This window comes from Aythya ferina, assembly GCF_964211825.1.
Source record: "Aythya ferina genome assembly, chromosome: 10".
NCBI lineage: Eukaryota > Metazoa > Chordata > Aves > Anseriformes > Anatidae > Aythya > Aythya ferina.
In genome coordinates this window covers 11,551,019-11,572,791 of record NC_140306.1, presented here as the reverse complement: position 1 = coordinate 11,572,791, position 21,773 = coordinate 11,551,019, and the positions used below count along the sequence as shown (strand labels likewise).

Genomic DNA, 21,773 nt, shown 5'->3' with positions numbered 1-21,773 from the left:
CTGAAAGCCCCTTCTTTGTTGGGGAGAACACCCAGCAGCCAGCATGCATTTGGGGAGATGTGCATGAGCTGCGGGAATGACGCAGCAGCTCAGCCAGCACACAAGGATACATGTGTTTTAGCATTTGGGGCAGTCAGAACGCATCATGTATGTCACACAATGTCAGTAAGCAAGTAGCAGCTTTACAAAAACTTGTGAGAAGCTCCCCAAAATCAGCAAAAAAAAAAAATCAAAAAAAAATATCAAGGCAACCTAAGGCTTGGTATTCTTTGCTGCAATGAAGAACAATTAGGGAAAAAGTTACTCTGCCTCCTCCTTTACTGAAAGCTTGTTGCTAAATCTATTTTCCTAAACGATCACACGTATACAGTGTATGGACAGGGCTATCCTTGGAAGAAATCTAGGGAATGCAGTCATGGAACCTTCCACAAAGTAAAGCAACAACCTTTACAGTTGCAGCCAAAAGGATTAAAAAAAAAATCCCACAACAACAAAAAAAACAGTTGAGCTTGATAAACAATGGGACCTTTTCCTGCCTCAAAACTACATGGAGAGAGGCCTTAGGAACAGGTGAACTGCTAAAGAACCTGGAGTATATTTAAAGCTTCCTAAATAAAAGCGACAGAAATCAAACATCCATCGCTTACGTAGCAGCACAAGCTTTATGATCTTTCACATGAAACCTGCTGTGAAGAACAAAAAGCTACACAAAGAATTTCACTTAAAATGCTGCCAGCAGAAAGGATTTCAAACTTCGCTTTAGCATTAGTATTTCAACTAGCTCTCTTGTGGGTAACTGATCACCTCTGCACTAACTTCATTTACTTCTGTGATCATAGATGTGATCACATAATATTCTTGCAGGTTATTAATGCAACTTTCATAGAAGAACAGCAAGGAAGAAACCCATGTACTGTTTAAAATGACTTCAAAAGTGACCAAAATCTTGTCTGCATTTCTTGCAAATGGTATTTAAGTTAGCTTAGGTATCTACTTCATGAAGTTGTTGTTGTGTTTGATTGTTTAATACTTACTCCAACTTCCGTTCAAAAACTCAGAGGGCAAAACAATACTGAGGTAGCATCAGCCCTCGAGTTTTGTTGCAATTAATGCATTTATTAATGCCTAGTATTAGTGTCATATAAAAAAAAAGGACAGGTACTATGTTTGATACAAAAAAAGCTTGCTAACCGATATACCATTTTTTGCTCTCCTGCTATTTACTTGTGAAGCACTTTTTGAAATCTCTCTTCTGGAACAGGAAAGCCCAGAGGAATACATAAGGCTTTGTTATTTTGGCAAGCTATTGTTAAGAGGAGGTCTTGGAGCAAGTACAAACTTTCTTTATGTTACATGGACCCTCTAAACAGCTGTTTTCAGAGGGATTGCTTTCATGGTATTTTGGGCAGGTAACAGCATTCAACAATTCCTAGAATTGTAAGGGTATTCAAAGCACTAAAAGCCAAACATTAGCTCCAAAGATGTACTTTATTTCAGTATAAAGCAGATTGTTTAGGCATTATTTCTTTTTGTGAACATCCACTGTACGATCAGCAGGTCCTGCTTTGAGGACATAGCTGCTTGATAACAAAGACTCCAGCACAAGACAACAAAAATACAGATGCATAGAACAAGTGCTGCTTAGACACTCAAGAGCTGATGGTCTAAACTGCAACCAGTTCAAACAGCTGATATGACCAAAAATATAAGTACAGCTCCAGCCCAGCCAGAACTGCATACCCAGAAGTGGAGTCCTTTTTATTACAAATAAAAAAAAAAATGACATTGGGCTTCCTGAAAAAAAAAAAGAAGAACCACACTATACTCCCTCCCTCTCCCTTTAAAGCCACTTTTGAACTGTCCCTGGCTTCACATCAAAATTGTGCTGTGGCATGCCAGTATTTTATAAAATACAGGAAAATTACAGAACATAGTGTGAATTAATAATGAACAGTTGGTAGTAAGCATTTCACAGATATTTTTATCTCAATACTTCTGTTCCTTTTCCAATTGTGATCCTTTCCCCAGGACTTAAACCTATCCATAGAAGTGAATCTCATCTGCATTTGCAGAATTCTCACGCATTTGGTATCTGAGCTCAGTGCATTAACAAGTGTTTCTAGGTGTCATCCGTGCTCCTTGGGTACATAGCCGAGTAGTCCCATCACTCCGAGCAGAAAAAGTAATTCATGTGCTGTCAGTCAGCACAACATTCAACTATGCACAGAAGGCATGTTGATGCAGTGTTGAGAAACATTCCAACATTGCAACTTATTCTGGTTTCTGTGTTGTCCAATACTGATGGAGAATTATATTTACAAGACTCATACATGAATATTACCATTTGGTCCTAGCCACCTAATTAGTATTGACAAACTAAAAAAAAAAAAAAAAAAAGGAAACTTAAGGATTATTCTGGTCCATTGAAGCCTTTTATAAAGTTCTCCATTTTGAAGGTATGATGTTGAACAAGGAGTCCCAATACCTTCTGAAAAAGTATTTTTTTATGCACCATTCAAGTCCATGAGATTATAGGATGGAAAAGCCTCCATTGTGACTATAGAAAAAGGAGACAAGTACATACATTCTTTCACACTGTGTGATATGAGTGAAACTCCAAATTCACTAGATATGAGTAGTCAGATAATGTCCTGATTACTACAAGACCATTTTTTTTTCTTTTAAATCGATGAAAACTACCTTTTGCAAAGGGTACAAGCAGATATGCATCTAATCAGCCATAACATCCATTTCTTTCAGCTAGCATCAGAACTAGGACTACAGTTAATGGCAAGGAGAACTAATTAAAGGGTTTTTACAAAGCTGCCAGTATTACCAAGTTTCACAAGGTGCAACTCCTAGGCACAGACTCTGGCAGAATCCCAATTCACCTGAGTTTTCTGCTTATGGAAGAGGGGGGACAGGAAAGATGACAATCCTATCTCTTACCAAAACTTGACAACAATCTCAAGCCAATATTCAACATCTGTCAAGGTCTAGCTCAGTAATTACACAACAAGACATTTGGAATTACAGATAACGTTTAGTGAAAAGAAACAACTGCCTCCCAAATCTGCCATATTTGAACAAAAAAGACCCCACAAAACTGAACATTTTAAACACTGTTTGTGCTTACAACCATAATTATGGAACTCAAGCATTAGGGGGAGAGATTTCTCACCACTACTGCAAAGGAGATACAAAGACATGTTTAATGGGGGAAAAAAAAATAAAAAAATCCTTTCCAAACATTCAACCCTCCCCACAATCATTTATTAAAACCTGCAAAGTCTTCAGGTATACTAATTTTCAAAGGGATGAAAAAATTCAAGAGTCATTGAACGAAATCCAATTCAGAAAGCTGATTCTCTTAATACATAATTAAAAAAAAACAATTTTCTTAAAAAAAATTTTTTTGCACATTTTCCCCCAGCAATCTATAAAATGCAAACAGTATGCTAGAAAAGTTTGAACATAAGGGAATGCGCTTTGGAAACATTATTAAAATACGTGTTCCTATAGAATGACGTTATCAAGTTTACATTACTTCTTTGCATCTGAATGGACACTTTTGAGAGTGTTTCTCCCCTTTCCTGGGTCCATGAGAAGCTAGGTTTAGAAAAGAAGAGCTCCCATACTGCCAACTTCACTCTGTTCCTTTACAAAAATTTCAAAGTACTGATAAATGATAGTGACAGCGAGCAAGATTCCAGTTCCAGACCCAATTGCCCCAAGGAAGTCTGCCAACACAGAGAGGGCGCCAATACAGAGACCACCAAATGCAGCAGCTGTAGGGATGTACCTGTAAAACAAGGTGGGAATAGAAAAGGTACCCTTAGAGCTTGCTCGGGATATTTCAAATGTAATAGTTGCCATATACTGCTAATCCTATGGGAGGTACCTAAATCAGAGGCTAGTTTTTCCCATAAAATAAACAACCCCACAGAGAAATGACTGCATAGATAATCTAAATCAGGTGCTTTAAAAACACAAATTATACAAGTGAAAAAAAATACAATGGCAGGATATTCTTTACTGTACTAGGTCCACCAATCCAAGATAAGGCACATGCAATAGTGTACTAGGAAAATTCAACCTGACTGGAAGGGAGAAACATGCTAAGCTAAGACAAGGAAGTATTCCATTCTACCTAGTAATTAAGCGTAAATTTATGGCTACTAGATCTTCAAGTCATTTGCAGATGACTCAAACGTAAAGTTGCAATAACATTTCTGTAACATGAAGGGCACACAGGTCCCACCCTGTAATCAAAAAAGCTAGCGATCAACCACTGCCTACTTTTACAGTTACTGTATTTAAGTAGCTACTAATTTTAAAAATGATTACTCTGAAAGAAGTACCCTCAAGACGTTAACAATTACATTAAAAATACCATTCATCAGTTTGAAGCAGTAAAGTATAGACAAACCCTCACTATTCAGGCACATTTTCTAACTGCAAGGCTGCATGTTGTGCAAATCCAGCTATTAATGAGGCTGTATTCTGTGTCTCATGCATGCAACAAAGCTTGAAGAATAGCCATGCTCTGGGGTCCAGAAAACAGAACTCAAAGCAAAATTTTCAGTGTGCTTTCCTGTAACACTTTGCATAAATAACCAATGAAATGCATAGCTTACCTGTTTAGTTCATGTACCATTGAAGTTTCTCTGTGGCCTCGCATTACCATTTGTTGTTCTTTCAATTGTTTGGCAACCTGTATTGAATCAAGAAACAGAACGAGTTACTTTAGTGCCATTTGCCAGAGCCACAGAATCTAACATTATGAGAAACCAGAAGCAAGACATTTCAAGTAAATGGTGGTTTTGTTATTTTACTGTATATTGTTGGTCTGATTAAAAAATATCCAGTACTTTAACTTTGGATAGACTGCAGTCACAGGCACTTCTCCATGATGTCAATTATGCAAAGCTTTTTGGATAATTCTAGTCCTATTGAAAAAAGGAAAATGCAGAAACTGATAGGCTATCCTACATGTAATTCAGTTCCTGTTTTGCTACCTACCATCTCCTAGTTAGGATTTAGTGGACGTTAGTAAAAACATTCCATGAAGTGTCCATTCTTACAGTTCAGTTTCCCACAATCAGTTGAGTTAACTATTTATTTGTGGGACCATATTAGAAATGAAGTGACTGACAAAGAATCCCTTCTTGGCACATCAATCTTTAACTGTGTTTCTGCAATTGTAGGTAATGATTTATCAATTTTTATTTTTGATGTTGTTTATAACTTTTCTCCAGTACCCAGAAACTATACTGAAGTGTTACAAGTTGTATGTTGGTTTAAGCTGAAAGAAAATCTAGCTATACTTACCCATGAGTGCCTCCCTACACGTCTGATAACAAGCAGCTGGATGCAAGGCTGAGCGAGTATTCATATTGCTAACAGTAGCTATACAACAACTATCACATATTTCTTAAAGAATAGATTAAACCATTCCATCTGGCTGTCAAACTTGATCTCCTACCCCAAACCACAATACAAGCGTACCATGATGACAACTATTTCCCACCTTGTTTTCCAATTTGACTGATATAGTTGCTGAGTATTGAATATCTTGTAGCAAATGGAAATTTATAAAGCTAGTCACAGGTACATTAGTACCCTGCACTACATTGTCTTATCAGGTCCCTCTAGTTAAAAAGAACAACTTCCAGTTAACCTTCCCCAAAACAAATGGAGAACTTTTTATGCCTGTTCCTGTCTGGCATACCTGTTGTTGCTTTTGAAAAAAAAAGCAATCTACCATGCATTCTACCTCCATCGTCCCCACTTAAAAAAAAAAAAAAGCCCTTTCTGATCCAGAATCAAATTCACTATATATATAAATGATAAATATTACTAAGGTGATTACTGGCCTAACAGCTCTTTCAGGAGAAAGTCAGCACTTATTTTACAACAGCCCCTCTGTTTGCATCATGTAGGCTTACATCATTTGTCATTTTAAACTTACATCTTTGGCAGAGGAGCCAGAGACTTCGATCCATGTTTTAGAGAAGAAAGCACAGGAGCCCAACATAAATACAATATAAACAACTGCATGGACAGGGTCTTCTAACACTGAAGAAAAGGACTCTGGAGGTGACAAATAATAACAAAGTCCACCAACAGGATAAGCACGAGCAGGGCCACCAGATGACGTGTCCTAGAAGAAGGAAGCAAGCAGTCAACAATTTTCTCACTATTTCTTAGCAATTAAGCTAAGACTGGAGTTATGTATCACCTTCATGTCACTGTATATCACCGTCTTTACAGCAGCACACAAAGATAAAACTTTACTACCATAAGCAGTTTCTAATGTGGAAACAAAACAATAAGGAACAGTAAAAATACCCACCCTAGTTAAACAGAGACTTAACATCCACACTCATCACAGCAAGTCTCATATTCCACCAGTTTAAACAAATTACTAATCTAGGAGCTTCAGTGTACATGACACCTGTAGAAACGTGCCTTTATCTTTACACAGACCATCCCTTCAATTACGCATGTTAACGGCACTCTTACAGAGCTGTATGCAAGATTAAAAGGAATAATACTCACAGACCAAGTACCCAGCAGGCTAACCAGTAAGTTGCCACTGAAGCGTGCAGAAAGCATCTGGGAGATGACGTACAAGTTTGACACCAGAGCAGACTGAAGAATAATGGGAATGTTGGAAGTATAGAACAACTTGATAGGGTAGGTGTTGTACTGGCCACGGTAGCGAGCAGATTTGATAGGAAGATCCACTCTGAAGCCCTGAAAAGTTTCCAAAGGAAAGTCCCACATTATACCTTGATGACATGAACCTATTCTGCAGGTGATGAATTGCATGTGCAAAGCTTTGACAGCAACAGAAAACAACATGCAATCAATTTTTGCAAGTACACATAGTCTATCCACAGGGCTATCTGTGAAAACACTTTTGCAAGGGGCCTGAAAGCCTGCAAGGTTGTCTAAATTCACACAAGATATGAAAGACTGATGTCAGAAGAGTTCTAAAGTTGCAAGAAGATGGAACATAGTGTCCAGGAAAAGAAACATAAAACTACTCAAAACTTCTGATGTTCTCCAGTAGCTCCCTGCAACAATCAAGTAACTGATACACAGACTTAAAGACTTCAAAGCATTTTCCAGCAAAAAAGCAACAGCAGTTTTGTTAGGCTACATTACACACACACACATTTACCACCACCCCCAGCAGCTCTCACATTTTTCAAATGACTACAGTAATCATGGAAACTGATTAAAATAAGGTACTATTAAATGAACATGTAGATGTTGCAGACATAAAAATGAATCTTCTGAAAAGTGAAAATATAACTTCTTGTAAGAAGAAGCAGGTTACAGATCTTTTCCCATACAAGCAGTTCTACAGTCCTCTTTATTCCAACTGACCTGGAAGTAAATTACGATAGCAAACACAAAGATGGTGGCAATCAGATTCATAAGGTTGGGGAGATTCTGACGGTAAAAGGCCTCACGGAGAGCTCTGACTTTGTCTGTACGAGTAGCCAGAAGATGGAACAGAGCAATGATAGCACCCTCAAATTCCATGCCTTAGAAAGAAAAAGAAAAATCAAGTTACACGTGTTTGGTTTATCTCCAGACTTGAGCGCTTTGTCCCAGTAGACATCCTTCCAAAATACAAGATTGATACTGGAATTTCCCCAAGCTTTTTCACCTTGAGGACACAGTTTTGTAACTGTCATTCTTCACATCAGTTGTATTCTTTCCAAGAATTTTTGGAAATCCCCCTGTAGCAGCCTAGAAACTAATCGCTATCCAAGGACCAAATGGGATAATTTTACAGCTCTCTAAAAAAACTGACGTTTACAAAGTTGTTTCAAAAAAGTTTTTTTTCCACTGTACTACTCTATATAATGTATAGAGTTGGAATTTTAAAAGACTAGAGGGGAAAGTAACTTGGTTTATTATGTTTCATATAATAATTAAACTCTAATGTAAATGAAGAAAAGACTATGCCATATTACCTCGTCCTGTGTTCACGGTGGTGGGGCTGAATGCCTTCCACACAATAGTCTCACAGATATTGGTAGCAATGAAGAGGGAGATGCCAGAACCAAGACCATACCCTTTCTGTAGGAGCTCATCCAAGAGCAGAACTATCAATCCAGCAACAAAAAGCTACAGCACAAAAACAAAATGACAAAGCAGCATTATTCACATTCCCATTTTATTTGTTTGTTAAGAAACTAAGAACAAGAGGAAATAGGACTAGAAATTACCTGAATTGTGATAAGCAAGCAGATACCAGCACCCATCTCAGACGGGTCTCCGTACATTCCAGTCATTACATAGACAATAGACTGACCGATGGTAATGATCATTCCAAACACTGCAGAACACAAAAAAGAAAGTATGCATTTGTCCTGGAGATTTTATATTTATCTAATTGCCCAAAGATATAAATCAATTCTAAGTAGTAGAAGTTGGGAAGGAATACATAAGTCACGGGACATTTGATTTCAAGGGCAAATTAAGTTTCTTGTCTGAAATCTATATATCTGAAAATACAAATACGCAAAGACTTCAAAAGCAAATACATTTAGAAGCAAATATTTTAAGTTGCTAAAAGTGGCTTTAGATATTGAAAACTCTGAGAACATTAAGACATTACCATAGCTATTTATGATTCTTTTTTCCAGTAAACAGCTCAGTAAGAGGTGTGGTGCCACATAAAATAGCTAGAGAATATTCATGTTTATCTAAAAGCTGTTTCTCTCTTATTGCTAAAGAAGAACCATGCTTGAAACTGCAAAGTAACAACTACAACTACCATCTTAACCTAAAAAAATTACTATCTATTAATGTTAACCAACATGATTCAAAGTTTGGGTCCCCACAGTCTATATATTGCTTATGAGATTACAGTACCAGTTGTACATGTAAGCTTCAAATAGGTTTGTAAAGGAAACATAAAAGCTAACGAGCCAAACAGCAGCCCATAAACGACTGCTGAAATAAATAAATTAGTAGCACAATGTGAACACGCAGCATGACAGAAGCCCAAACATCTAACTCCAGGCTCACCACAGGTTAAGTTTGCAGTTTCTGTTGTTAGGGTTAGATACTCTAAAACATTTTGCCTTGGCCTACTAGCTGTTACTTACATTTCTGTGCTCCGTTGAAGAGAGCTCTGTCCTTTGGAGTGTCACCAACTTCAATTATCTTGGCACCTGCCAAGAGCTGCATGATGAGCCCAGAAGTGACAATAGGTGAAATCCCCAGCTCCATCAACGTACCTGCCAGACACAAGCAGCACAATGAACTTCAGAGATGCCTGGAGATGGTGCACCCCAATATTTACTTGTAAAGTTTGACTTTCCACCCCTTGCGTTGCGATGAAGACGATATAGAACTCCAAATCTCCATAAATATAAGAGGTTTCAGTGATAACAGAACCAGATTAAATGTCAGATTGGTAAGTAATGCAGTCCTTCTCAGTACCTTAAGAACTACATTCACTGAAAAAGACTTCTGCTGTCAGGAACAGCTTTCCTGTACATAAGAGAAGGTAGGAATTTGCTGTCTGTCTTTGACGATCAGTCACTTATTTATTTAGAACTTTAAACACACATGAATTTTTTTTCAGGAGTGCTCGTAGTTACATACTTATACACATATTTCATTATAACACTTAATTAACACCCACATTAAAAGGCCCCTATGATAAATTGAAGTGATAAGAATTTTAATATTTTGTGAGGCAGACCCAAGGACGTCACCCAGAAAACTACAACACAAGAAAACAGTTTGAAATATGATTCAAAAAGCTTGGAAGATACATGGAAGACATTACCGGCAGCAATGCAGGTAATTAGGAACTGTCTCTCTGCTAATCCCTTCTCCCCACAAAATGGTCCTTAGTTTTTGCACTTAATAGATTGCATATAACCAGCCATAAATCCATTTTGTGGAAAGGCACAACTTTGTGCAATGCCACAGTGGTTTATAATCTCATACAATAATACACAGAACAACTTTTTCCTTTGTTCCATTTTTCATCATCATTAGAAAAAGACCACAAATTAAGAACAAGTCCAAAAACATTTTGGTTCACATTACAAAAATGCCCTCCAGAAAGACTGACCATACCTCTATTCGAAGCCAAAATCACCCTCATCCAGTAGAAGGGATCTGCTGAGTCTGATGACATGATGCCAAATAAAGGAATCTGAATGACCAGACAACAGAAGAAAACAGGATTAAATTGAGAGCCCTCATAACACCCATTAAACATTTCAGCTTTTTAAAAACCACAGGAAAGAGGCATACCTGACAGCATACTAAGAAGATGAAGAGTGTGATAGCTGTCCATAGCACCTTTTCCTTAAACTGAATCTAAAGAAAAAAAAAGATGATAACTGTTGATATGACAAGATCTAGTCAATCAGTAAACTTTCATACCAATATATTAAAGTATTTCATACCATTATACTAAATATTAAAGATTTTCTTGTGAATGGACAAAGTACAGGGCCTTCTGAATAAAATAACTAATGGTTCATCCCTTTTACACTACAGAAACCCAAAACTTTACCGAAGTTTTAATCCAAATAAACACGCTTATACAAATTAAAGGTAATTCTAGTACTTTGAGAGACACAAGTCCTACATTCTCACAAGAAAGAGCTTCTAGAGAGGGGCTGGGGTGGGAAACGCGTCTATATATAGAAATTTGTCTTAACAAATAATCTTAGATTAGAACTCAAGGAGTAAAGATTTTCAGGTTGCTATTTTAAGTGACTCAAGTTTGCGTTCCAACACACGCTGCTTTCAACATCTCACTGCTACGGCAAAAGCAAATCTGCACAAAAGCATCCATGGTACAGGATGACTAGCACAAGCACTCCACTAAGAATAACTTTACCTACAATTGCCATTCTTCCCATAGGTAAAAAAAAAAAAAAAAAAAAAAGCAAACGAAGCTGTAAGCATTTCATATTACACAATCATAAACCTATAAATAAAATGTTACCAACTTACCTTCCGTTCTGGCTTTTGGATTTCAGGGAGGATAACACAGAAGGGCTTGATTACTTCCAGAAATTTTACTGTAAAGAAATTAGTTAAAAGACAAAATAAATACACAGATAAAAGAACATTGGGAGAAGCTCAAATAAAATTGAATTTGGATTCTTTGTGTTAAAACTCGCAGTTACAAACAAAGCTTTTTTTTGTTTGTTTTTAAACGATCTCTTACTTTATTTTCTACATGTTTACTTCACTAACTGCACCTCCGTATAAGTACAATATGGGTTGGAAATAGGGAAAAAAAAAGTTTTGTCCTTTTGTTGAGTAGGCTGAAAAAAGGAGAAAACTTTTTTTTTGCACGAGTTTATCAATACCCTTGAACTTTCATTTCATACTAGGTTCTCAACTACCCTGGTATTTGAGAAATACAAAACTCGAGACAGCTTCAATTCAGGGGTTACTTTTGGGACATACAGCTGAAGAATTCCCACACACTGTCCACGTGCAACAGTTCAAGTTACTTTCAAGAAGTTCACATGCACTGACCTCCTCCTAGTTAAAAGGACATATTCCCATATTCCTACAACAGAAGAGTCAAACCTATCTGTCTCAGTCTTAGAAAAAAAAAAAAAAACCAAACCACAAAAGAACAGTATCTGCAATGTCAGAAGTTCACCTACGAGCAATCAGATCTGATTCGGAACAGTTAATGCTAAACTTCTCAAGGCAAACCTAAGACTGCACATACATTTTGGACTGAATTAAAACGCTTAAGACAACGCAGAGGAACTGAAACTACCAATAACCTTCTAATTATTTGTGGAAGGCGGCAAGTTTAGCATTTCTTAATTTCAAACTATTACTGGCCTGAAGAAGGTACACCAGATTGTGGTTTTAAACCTTAACAATGCTGTGAGCCTCTCCTACACCTCAGATAAATAAAGATTGCTTAAGATGCTTTTCAAGAGGCTAGCATGTTCCTCCTCATGCTAACAAGCCTAGGAAGACTTTCATAGAATGGCCTGGGTCGGAAGGGGCCTCAAAGATCACCAGTTCCAACCCCCTGCCATAGGCAAGGACACCTGCCACTAGATCAGGCTGCCCAGGGCCTCATCCAGCCTGGCCTTGAACACCTCCAAGGATGGGGCATCCACAACCTCCTGGGCAACCTGTTCCAGTGCCTCACTCCTCTCTGAGTGAGGAATGTCCTCCTACCTCTGATCTAAGTCTCCTCTCTTTTAGTTTAAAACCATTTCCATCGCCATGTCAGTACCCAATTAGTAAGAGTTGCTCTCTGTCTTTTTGGAGTCTCCTTCAAGTACTGAAAGGTCACAATGAAGTCCCCCTGGAGCCTTCCCTTCTATAGCTGCACAGCCCCAGCTCTCCCAGCCTTTCTTCATAGGAAAGGCGCAGAGATCAATTCACTGGATTTCCTCCCCGACTGCCTACTGACAACAGCACCGCTCCTTGGCCACAGCACCATGACCAGCCCCCACCTGACAGCCCATCCCTGCCTCTCCGTGCCGACCAGAGCCCGGGCTGGGCAGCACGGGGCACTCCAAAGGACGAAGAAAACGGGAATTCCCCTGAGGAGAAACCCACCAAGCCAGGGGGCACTCCCACAGCGGGGCAGCGAGGCCTGGCCGCGGGCCCAGCGGCCTGGGGGCTGGCGGGGGCAGCGCTGCGCCCCCTCAGCCCGCACCCCCGAGCCCCCCAGTCCCTCATCCCTTCACCCCTCTGTCCCCGAGCCCCCACCCCCGGCACTCACTGCCCATGGCGGCCCCGGTCAGGAGCGAGGAGCGCGGTGGCGGCGGCCCGGCAGGGACACGTCAGGACTGAGCCCGGCCGCCCCCTGCCCCTTCCGCTTCCTGCCACGCGCCGCGTCCCACGGCGCCGCCGCACACCCTGCGGCGAGGAGACTACAAGTCCCAGCATGCACCGCTCAGGGGGTACAGCCCGCCCGCCAGCCAACGCGGGTGCTCATTGGGGCCTTTCAAGTCAATGCAACCAATCGGGTGGTGGAGGTGGGGCGCGCGGATCGGTGGGTGTTGTAGTTTCGCGGCTGCCGGCCGCCATCTTAATGAGGTGTGAGAGTGGCGCGTAGGAGGCGAGGCGTCGGGGTCGCAAGTTGTGTTGAAGACCGCATGTTTCAGCAGCCAGGGATCCTGGCTTTGGTTTAAGAGATTCCAAGAGATAAATAAATACATGAATAAACTCTTTTCATCCGTTTTGTGCTTTTACATCTACAGAAAATAATTTTTTTAGACCTTTCCCTGCATTAAGAAACTCCCCACACACCCCCACACAAAATGGCAGCCAGCGGTGTCACACAGTGCTGTGCGCCTAAGGCTGGATCTAACACAACCTCTAATAAAATATAAATGCACTGGTAAAAATGTGCAACATTATGTCATGTGTCCACGAAGCCCTGGCACATCAGTGCACTTCTATGCCACACAGGAGTGTCAACAAGTGAAAAGCGGTCATATTGACTTGCTGCTGAAGATGTTTCTGGTAGTAACATACTGTCTGGTCTAATTTGCATTTATAGAGGAACTTATCCCTTGTCTGAAAACTAAGGGTAAACAGAAGTTTGAGGAAAGAGGAAAACCAATAGACGTACCGATACAAAGCAATTAGTGTATAGAGTGTGAAACCCGTAGTGGCTTCCACAAATCTCGTTATTTTCCAGGCATTTAGGTATGGTTTGTTTGATTAGTCAATCCCCTCTTTCCTGAGATTAAGTTTAAAATAACTAGGCCTAATTCCCATTTCCACACCCATTTCCTGCCTTTTTTTTTTCTTTTTTTTTTTTTTTTTCTCCCCAGCATTATCTTCACCCCATATCAAGGCTTCTGAGCTGTGCATCTCTAGTAAGAGTTATCAAAGACATCTACCAATGGCACTGAGAATGTTTTAGTCAGTTCTTGTCTGATGGAGCTTATTTTAAAACATCCAGTTCATCTAAGCTGGTTTTAACCCACTCATTTCCAATTAATGAGAAAGCAACTGGTTTTGCTGTTAATGGTTGGACTCAATCATCTTAGAGGTCTTTTCCAACCTAAATGATTGTATGATTCTATGTGGAGTTGTTTTAGTGAGATCTTCTTGGCTTACTACAGGGGCACTGACTTGATTCGCCAACGTCTGGAGGAAGAGAGGGAAGAATTAGCAGTAATTTTGTAGAAGTCTGAGCAAGGAATCAGCGAGAGGGATCCAGTGGATTGATGGTAGAAGCAAGCAGTGAAATGCCAGAATTTTGCCAAATTTACGAAAATAAGGGAAACTGTTGTGAGAGATGCTGATAGCATCGCTGTGTCAGATCACTGTTAAATTAGAAAGGATAACATGGCTTTGTCCTTATCTAAATAGCTCATCTGCTTTTAGCCATTTAGAAGTCAGATGTCTAGGTAGTTGTCTAGACTCTATGCTCAACGGAGATGCTGATGAGCACTTTTGGAGAAATGTTGACTCCACTTATCTTACACATCTGTGTAAGATGTCTTCTCAAAGGTGTTATTGCCAAATCAAGCTTGGGCATTTTTGAAAGAATCTGAGGGGAAGCTTGTCAATCTACTGCTTCTATTGTAATTGCTCTTTTGACAAATAGATAATGTCAGACTCTAGGGTCTCTATTTCCCCTCCACACTGTTAATTCTGTACTTAAAAATGGGCTTCTCAGGATACAAAGTCACACCTGTTTTTTATGCCTTTTTTTTTTTTTTTTTTAATCTGTAACATAAAAATAGATTTTTTTAAAAAGACGTGATTATTTGCATGGGCCATCTATCAGGCATCTGGATTTCCTGTCGTTTTTAAAAATAATTTTAGGCAATAATGTAATTTGATTTGCTACTGTAAGAAAATAAACTTTGTAATTAGATATAGAATTGTCTATTTACATATGGAAGCTGAAAACTCAGTAGTTTTTGCTTACCTCTCTGTATTTTGTCCATTCTGGATCTGAACGACTTTGCATTGGAGATATGAGGATATAGTCCTATAGCTGAAATTGGCCACTGTAGTTCAATTCTGGGTATAATAAATAGTTTATGAAAACTAGTTTTCTTAGAAAGCTACAGTGAAAAGCCCCTTTTTTTGCCATCTAACGTAAAAACAAATAACAACCAAAAATAGAGAGAACATAAGGTCAGCTTCTTTGTATAATCAGCTGTCACTCAGCAGAACAGAAGACCAAAAGAAGCCGAAGATACAGTTGTTGCAGAATGATTACTGTGATGCTATGTGAGACACTGGGTCAAATTTCAGCCTGATATGACTTTGACAGTTTATCTTGGTAACTATTTTGGCAGCCAATCACAAACTGAGTGACAAAATTTGAATCTGGTACGCTAGGGTTGATTTTTATACTTTTGGAGATGCACCTACTACTACAGAGGGCTCAGTTTAGAATTGTGCCAGCTGTGTCACAACTGGAATGAGGAGGAGGATGGCATATAATTAATAAATAGCTCTTCAGAGAACAGCAGTATCTGAGAAGCAGACATAGATATTAAACAGCTTGTTCTTTTCATGCCTTGCTATTCCTTTTTGAACCAAATCAGTTGCTCTTATATAATCAAGCTAATCCTGCTTTAGAAATAGTGTGATTTAGGACCATTAAAAACATTAATATTCACTTACTGGCTTTGAAGTTTGTTAGCCAGTGTGTTCCACTGTTTCACACAGTGCAAAACTTCAGCATTTACTGCAAAATTATATATCTCAATATATCTCTATTGCATTAGTACAAAATTGACATTTAATTACTGCTTTTGAAATCAGTGTGCACTGTGTGCTGTCTGACTATGGACGCTGGGCTCAATCATGCTGAATTGTACCCTGATGCAAACAACAAAGACTATATGATTGCTTCAATAGCCAGAGGTAAAAAGCAGAAAATAGGTGTGGAAAGTAGAAATAGGGAAAGAAGCATAGATTAATTTTCCACTGCCTCCAAAGAGTTCCTATTAGTTCTAGCAACATTGCTTGCAGAAACTGGCCACAAACTCTACTTGAAGAGATCCATTATTTTTAATCTGTGACATGCTCACCCTCTGTTCCCATGTCAGTACTTGTTATCAATGTGACAAAGCTTGCATGTTATTTTGAATATGCTTTTTATTATTTATTTTTTTAAAACCCAGCAAACTAAAAGAGACACTCTTTATCTGTTGTTACACCAGGTTTCAGAGCATCTGTGGGCTGAGATCGCTAGAGGGCAATCAAATCTATTTGTTCATACGTGTTTATATATATATATATATATGCGTACACACACATGTATGTGGACATTCACCTTACAAAATAGGGTTAGTTAATATCCATAGCATTGGTCTGCCACAGGGATCCTGTGGTAACAGTAGGGCTTTGTGCATGGGTTAGTTTAACAGCTGTATTCATATGCAGTCCCTGATTTTTGACGTACAAATGCTGCCAGTAGTAGTCTATTTAACCACAAGGTGGAAGAACTGCTTTACTTATGACGCCAACTCAGCTTGCATGAAGTACACACAACTCTGTAGGCAAGTTTTATTACCATTATTTAATAGATACATTGCAGGTTGCAGAGGCTGTAGCATGCATGAAACAACTCAGGTCATAAGTGGCATTTGTGGTCTGAGTGGCAGGTGAGTGTGGACGTAAGGGAGACCTTCAGGAAACCATGAGCAGACAACACTTCTAAAACAAATTTTTTACTATCCTGCTGAAAGGAGAGTTAATTGCTTGCTCCTTTAAGGCCAACTGCCAAACTCCATTCATTGCAACAGAACAGAGTTTCCCTTGGAGTCTTCACTCAGCAGTTTTTCCCAAGCTTGCCTGCAAACCAACATGCCAAGAGGCAGACAGGAATCTTCCTAGGTGGGATGCTGAGAGCCACATTTCTGGTTAAAGAATAGTGGAGTAACATTTTCTTACATAAATTTGAGCTTGCACTTTATTACAGGGCAATGGAGGATGCTGTGTGAAGAGATCTTTCTGCTTAATTGAAACAAAGAAATTAGTAAACTTTTTTTTTTTTTTTTCCCTATCCAATAAAACTGTCTACTTCCTTTTTTTTTTTTTTTTAAAAAAAAAGCTATAAAAATGTAAATTCCTTCTAGCCCAGCTGATTTCCAGTTACAGAAATGCATTCTAAAAGATAAAACCTGCATTTCTATAATGAATGAAATTCAGATTCTCTCCTGAATATAGAAAGATAAGAAATGCAAAATCTGATCCTATCCTGAAGATCATAGAATTGTGGTTATTAGAATAAAAAAATATCCAATTTAGATATCTAAAACATGATACCCAAACCACTGTTTAAATAGAGTTGCCCTAGGTACATTAAGAGAAGTACAAGTGTACTTCCCCGTCAATCATAAGTCCAATATCACAATGCACAAAATAATTTCCAACGTCATTATCAGGACACGAGAGGTTAACTTGCATGTCTTTGCACTCATTTTCATGAAATGTTTTTAATCCTGAACTCATGACTCACAACCTTATTTCTCCAAGTTGTTCACCCAGGCAGTCTTAGAACATCATTTTACTCCCTGCATTTATGGCAACACTTAATCAGGTATCTAAAACACTTTATAATACTGGATCTTTAATCACCTGTGCTCCTAGCTATCATTATTATTGCCGTGCTTTCCCAATAACCAGGATCCTGATTTCTGGCTGTGGCAAGTCAGACCTTCTATACAATGTGCACTTTGTGTAACACAAAAAAACAATGGCTAAACCCTGATCTTGTCAAAGAACAACAACAAAACGTCAGTGGGGACAGCATTTCATCCCGTCTTCAAGTGACGCCTCTATATTTCAAGTAGAAACAAAACATAACATGCAGCTTTGTAGTGACAGCAGTGCTACTAATTCAGAAAAAGTTCTGTAATAGAGCTACTGTCTATTTGCTAAAACGTGCTATGAAGGAATCAAATTATGACAAATTATGCTAAAATTATGTGGATCAGCAAACAAGGTCAGGCAGATTCTTGCCACTGTCGGTAAACGCAGCAAAGGCAGTTTAGACACATGCGAGAAGCAGTTTTACATCCTTACTGAGGGATGTGACATTGGGCCATGCATTGTGACAACTGGCCACAGAACTCCAGACTGGGCGGATAGTGGCTGGTTTACCACTGACAGCCTCCAAATTGAACCAAAAAGTGGATATTTCTGCAAGACTGGAAGGCCCGCCGCATAATACAAACACAATTATTTCAAAGACCTACTTCATACGAGGTTAAACTGTCTTTTTAACATCTACGTGCTTCCCACATCTTCTTTTCCGGCCTTTTCTAAGGTTTTTGCAGTCTCTAGGCTATTTTTCATGTTTTTCTTGTTTTACTGTGGCTTCTCTAACTGAATTCTGTAAAAAATTATAATATAGCTAATTACCCCAAACGTTCATATTTCTAGGGATTAAGAATGAGCTTTCGTTTATATGATCTGGTTTTTAATCATCAAACTGTTGACCTAGAATCATTATTTAGAGAGAAAAAAGAAAAAAAAAAAAAAGAGAGAGAGAGAAAAATGTTTGGAACATTAAGGAAAAAACGTGCTTGTCTTGCAAATATTGATGCCAATTTCCCCCAAGTGCCTATAACCTAATAACCGGATACATATAGTTCTGATAATTGTCTCATTTACATAAAAATCATTGCCAGCTTGATTGTAACAGTCACCATATGCAAGTTGGCCAGGACTAGAAATCATCACAATTAACCCTCAGAGAGAACCTTTACACCTTTGCTGATACAGCTTTTGGCACAGAGCATGAATTTTCTCTAGAATGTTGTGAGGCATTAACAAAAACACCTTTCATGCTGAAAATACATTGGACCTATATTTGGGACTGGAGAATACCCATAAGAGGAGGCTGTCTGGTTTTCAAGTCAAACCTTAAGATATACTAGATCCCTTTACTCCAGCTTGTATGTTCTGACTGTGGTAAAAAAAATCTAACAACATGGACATTGGACTTCTGCATCTGCATGGTCTGTTGTTTTTCAAATTAATGATTGCACATTGAATTTGAAGAACCTCATGCACACAATGAGAGCTATGCTCTTAATATGCACATGAATGTGTAGTGTTATGGAGCATGAAAGTGGTAACTGCGCTTTGCTTCCATTTCCTAACTTTTTCATGCAAAAGAAACATGTAATACATGAATATTTTTGCATGCAGTATTTCCCACATGCATACATGAAAAACAAACTGTACATGTAAGATTATGGTTTTCATCCTAGAAAACTTCTCTTTATTTTATGGATATTTGCATTTTGCTGAATAATTCTTTGAATCCTTCAGCTTTGCTCTCTTGATAACGTCAGCTTTTAAATCCAAACTGTAAGTTACCTTTTCAGATTTATTTTTTTTTTCATTTTTGAAATTCTGAGTAGCAGCAGAAATTTATCAAGTGAGTTCTCTTCCTGGCTTTAAAACCAAAGCTGAAACCTGAGCTGTTTTATTTGGTATGCAATGAATGAGCTTTGATTTGATTTTTATTGTATTTCATTCAAACTTTATTATAAAACATCTCCCAGGGACACTTGCACAAGAAACACTTTGCAATTAAAACCAGCATTCTATTTCCAGTCTTCCATTTTCAAAGGTTATTATAACATTTTTATCATGCTTGCTTATCTCCATAATATACCACTGTATGGCAGACAGCTGCAGATGTTAGGTAATAGAGCTAGATGTCTCTGTAGGTTTTTCTAATGGCTTTCTTTCCCTGTACCATGAACAGGATTCACTGTCATTAACCCAGTGACCAGCACTTCTGCATTTTGACTGTAGGCAGTCCTAAGGCAACTGTATTTCCACTGTTCTTTAACTTTAGCTTTGTCTTGACTTTTTTTTTTTTTTTAATTGACATCAAATTTGTTATAAGATTGTTAAAAATGCCTCTCCAAATACCACTATAATTTAAATAAGGTAGGTGTTTTTGTGGATGGTTCAACAGTGGATTTAATGTCATTCCCAGTAGTTGGTTCCTCCTCTAGAATTGAGCCACCTTTAATTTTCAGTAGAACAACTGTGACTTTCAGCAGCTGGATAATTTCAGGATCATAATTGGCTGTATGAAGTGTTTTCTTTATACTATCTTTCCTTTTAAAACATTGCAGTTTGGAACCAAACGATATAAATTACTCATTCCATATCACTTTTTCTAATTGCCTTTTGATTACTGTTTTTCTTGATCTCAGAGAAACCTTTTGTAAGTGTTAACAGGATGTCAGTGTCAGTTTGATCCTGCTTCTATTACAATCATGGGCCAAAAATCCTTCTGGGTCACATCCTCTGAGTGGATCACATCCCTGTGGATCTCCTAATGCACTTTATAAAATGTACCCAGTAAATCCAATAACAGAAATATGATTTAAATACACAGTGCACAGATGGTTCCAAAAAAAGCAAGCTGCAGCTTCACTTTGAATTTGTGTTTATAAAGATTTACTTTCCTTATAAAAATAACCCGTAAAAGTCTTTATCAAGATTTATCCAGCTCAGCTAAGAAAATAAAGCAGTAACTACAAGCCGATCGGTGCAATAGCATTAGTACAAGCACATTAAAGTCCTCCATAACGGCAAGTGAGCAGGACCCTGGCCAACTGCAAAGAGAAAGAGAACAGTTAACATGCCAGTGTTACAGACTTGCCTAGTGGCTTAGCAGTTTTCACTGAACCTTTCTGTTCTGGCTTACCTGAAACAAGGCATAAATAAATCAGATTAAAAATTGAGCTGCTTAGGACAGCAACACCAGTACAGCAAATTTCCTGGCAAGATAACTACTATTTTCTGCATCAGATGGCTGCTCCAAGCTGCCGTGCTGAGCAGGGGTGGATTCTTAATTCATTCTGAAATGTACTTGAGCGAAAACCTTTAGGAAGGTTTTATGTACAAATACTTGAAAAGGGGTGAGCCTCCTATCCTCTGGTTTTGTTCATATGCTGTTTGGCCTCTTTGTACAAGATCATGAGGCATCAAGCAATAAGCTATTAATGTCTGCGTCATGACAAGGCTCTGCAGCAATTATCAATCTTTGTATGGTCTTTGGCTATTTGTCCCCTTAAAGCACTCCAAAGAGCAAGCTTTACAGAGGGCCAGCTCCAGGGCTGAAGTGAATGCTGGTGCATTAAGGCACAGTTTGATAAGAGAATTTTCAAGTGGCGGTGGTGCTGGCATAAGCAGCTGCCATACCAAACGCCCATTAGCAGGCACTTGTTCCCATCTCTATGCCTCTTTGTGCTGTGCCAGTATAGGCAATTTTGTAGCTTCATGGCAACATGGACTATTAAATGATCTGGCTGCAAAAGACTTTTTCAAGTTCTGCAGCTGAACTACAGATTTAGCTTCTTTTATATGCATTTAGGAGTTCTAATTGCATCACGAGTAAGTATCTTAGCTTCGGCTGAGACTGCTAAGCAATGAGAGCAGTGAGCACGCCACAGCCTGGGCTGCTCTAGCCAGCCTGAGATCACACAACTGCTAGGGTTGACGGTCAGTCTTCACTGCAAATCATTGCATCTTGCTTGGGTACATTATCTATGAAGCTTCAAGTCACATCTCACAGCTCAAGGTAATTGTTACATAAACATTACAGACATCTCGAATACAAAAATGAGTTATACTGTGGTCAATGGGAATTTTGCCATTGATTCCAGTAGGTATTTGTCCTTAAAGCATTGTTACTGAGGGATGCTGGAAGGAATAAGGAAGTTAAGAATCCTTAAACCTTTGTATATTCTATTAGCTGGAATTTAAACTTAACT

The 21,773-nt window shown here is 38.7% G+C and overlaps 1 protein-coding gene across 1 annotated transcript; it reads right to left on the bottom strand.

Annotated features, from left to right (window-relative positions):
- Positions 1–1,469: 1,469 nt before the first annotated feature.
- Positions 1,470–12,885, bottom strand: SEC61A1 (SEC61 translocon subunit alpha 1). The gene is made up of 12 exons (XM_084530554.1): positions 12,767–12,885; positions 11,011–11,078; positions 10,300–10,365; positions 10,120–10,198; positions 9,135–9,266; positions 8,250–8,359; positions 7,995–8,148; positions 7,399–7,559; positions 6,562–6,759; positions 5,972–6,163; positions 4,638–4,714; positions 1,470–3,802 (listed from the first exon to the last, which is right to left on the bottom strand). Exons 1-12 carry the CDS (start codon positions 12,771–12,773, stop codon positions 3,616–3,618), a joined length of 1,431 nt encoding a protein of 476 aa, XP_084386680.1. The 5' UTR covers positions 12,774–12,885; the 3' UTR covers positions 1,470–3,615.
- Positions 12,886–21,773: the final 8,888 nt, after the last annotated feature.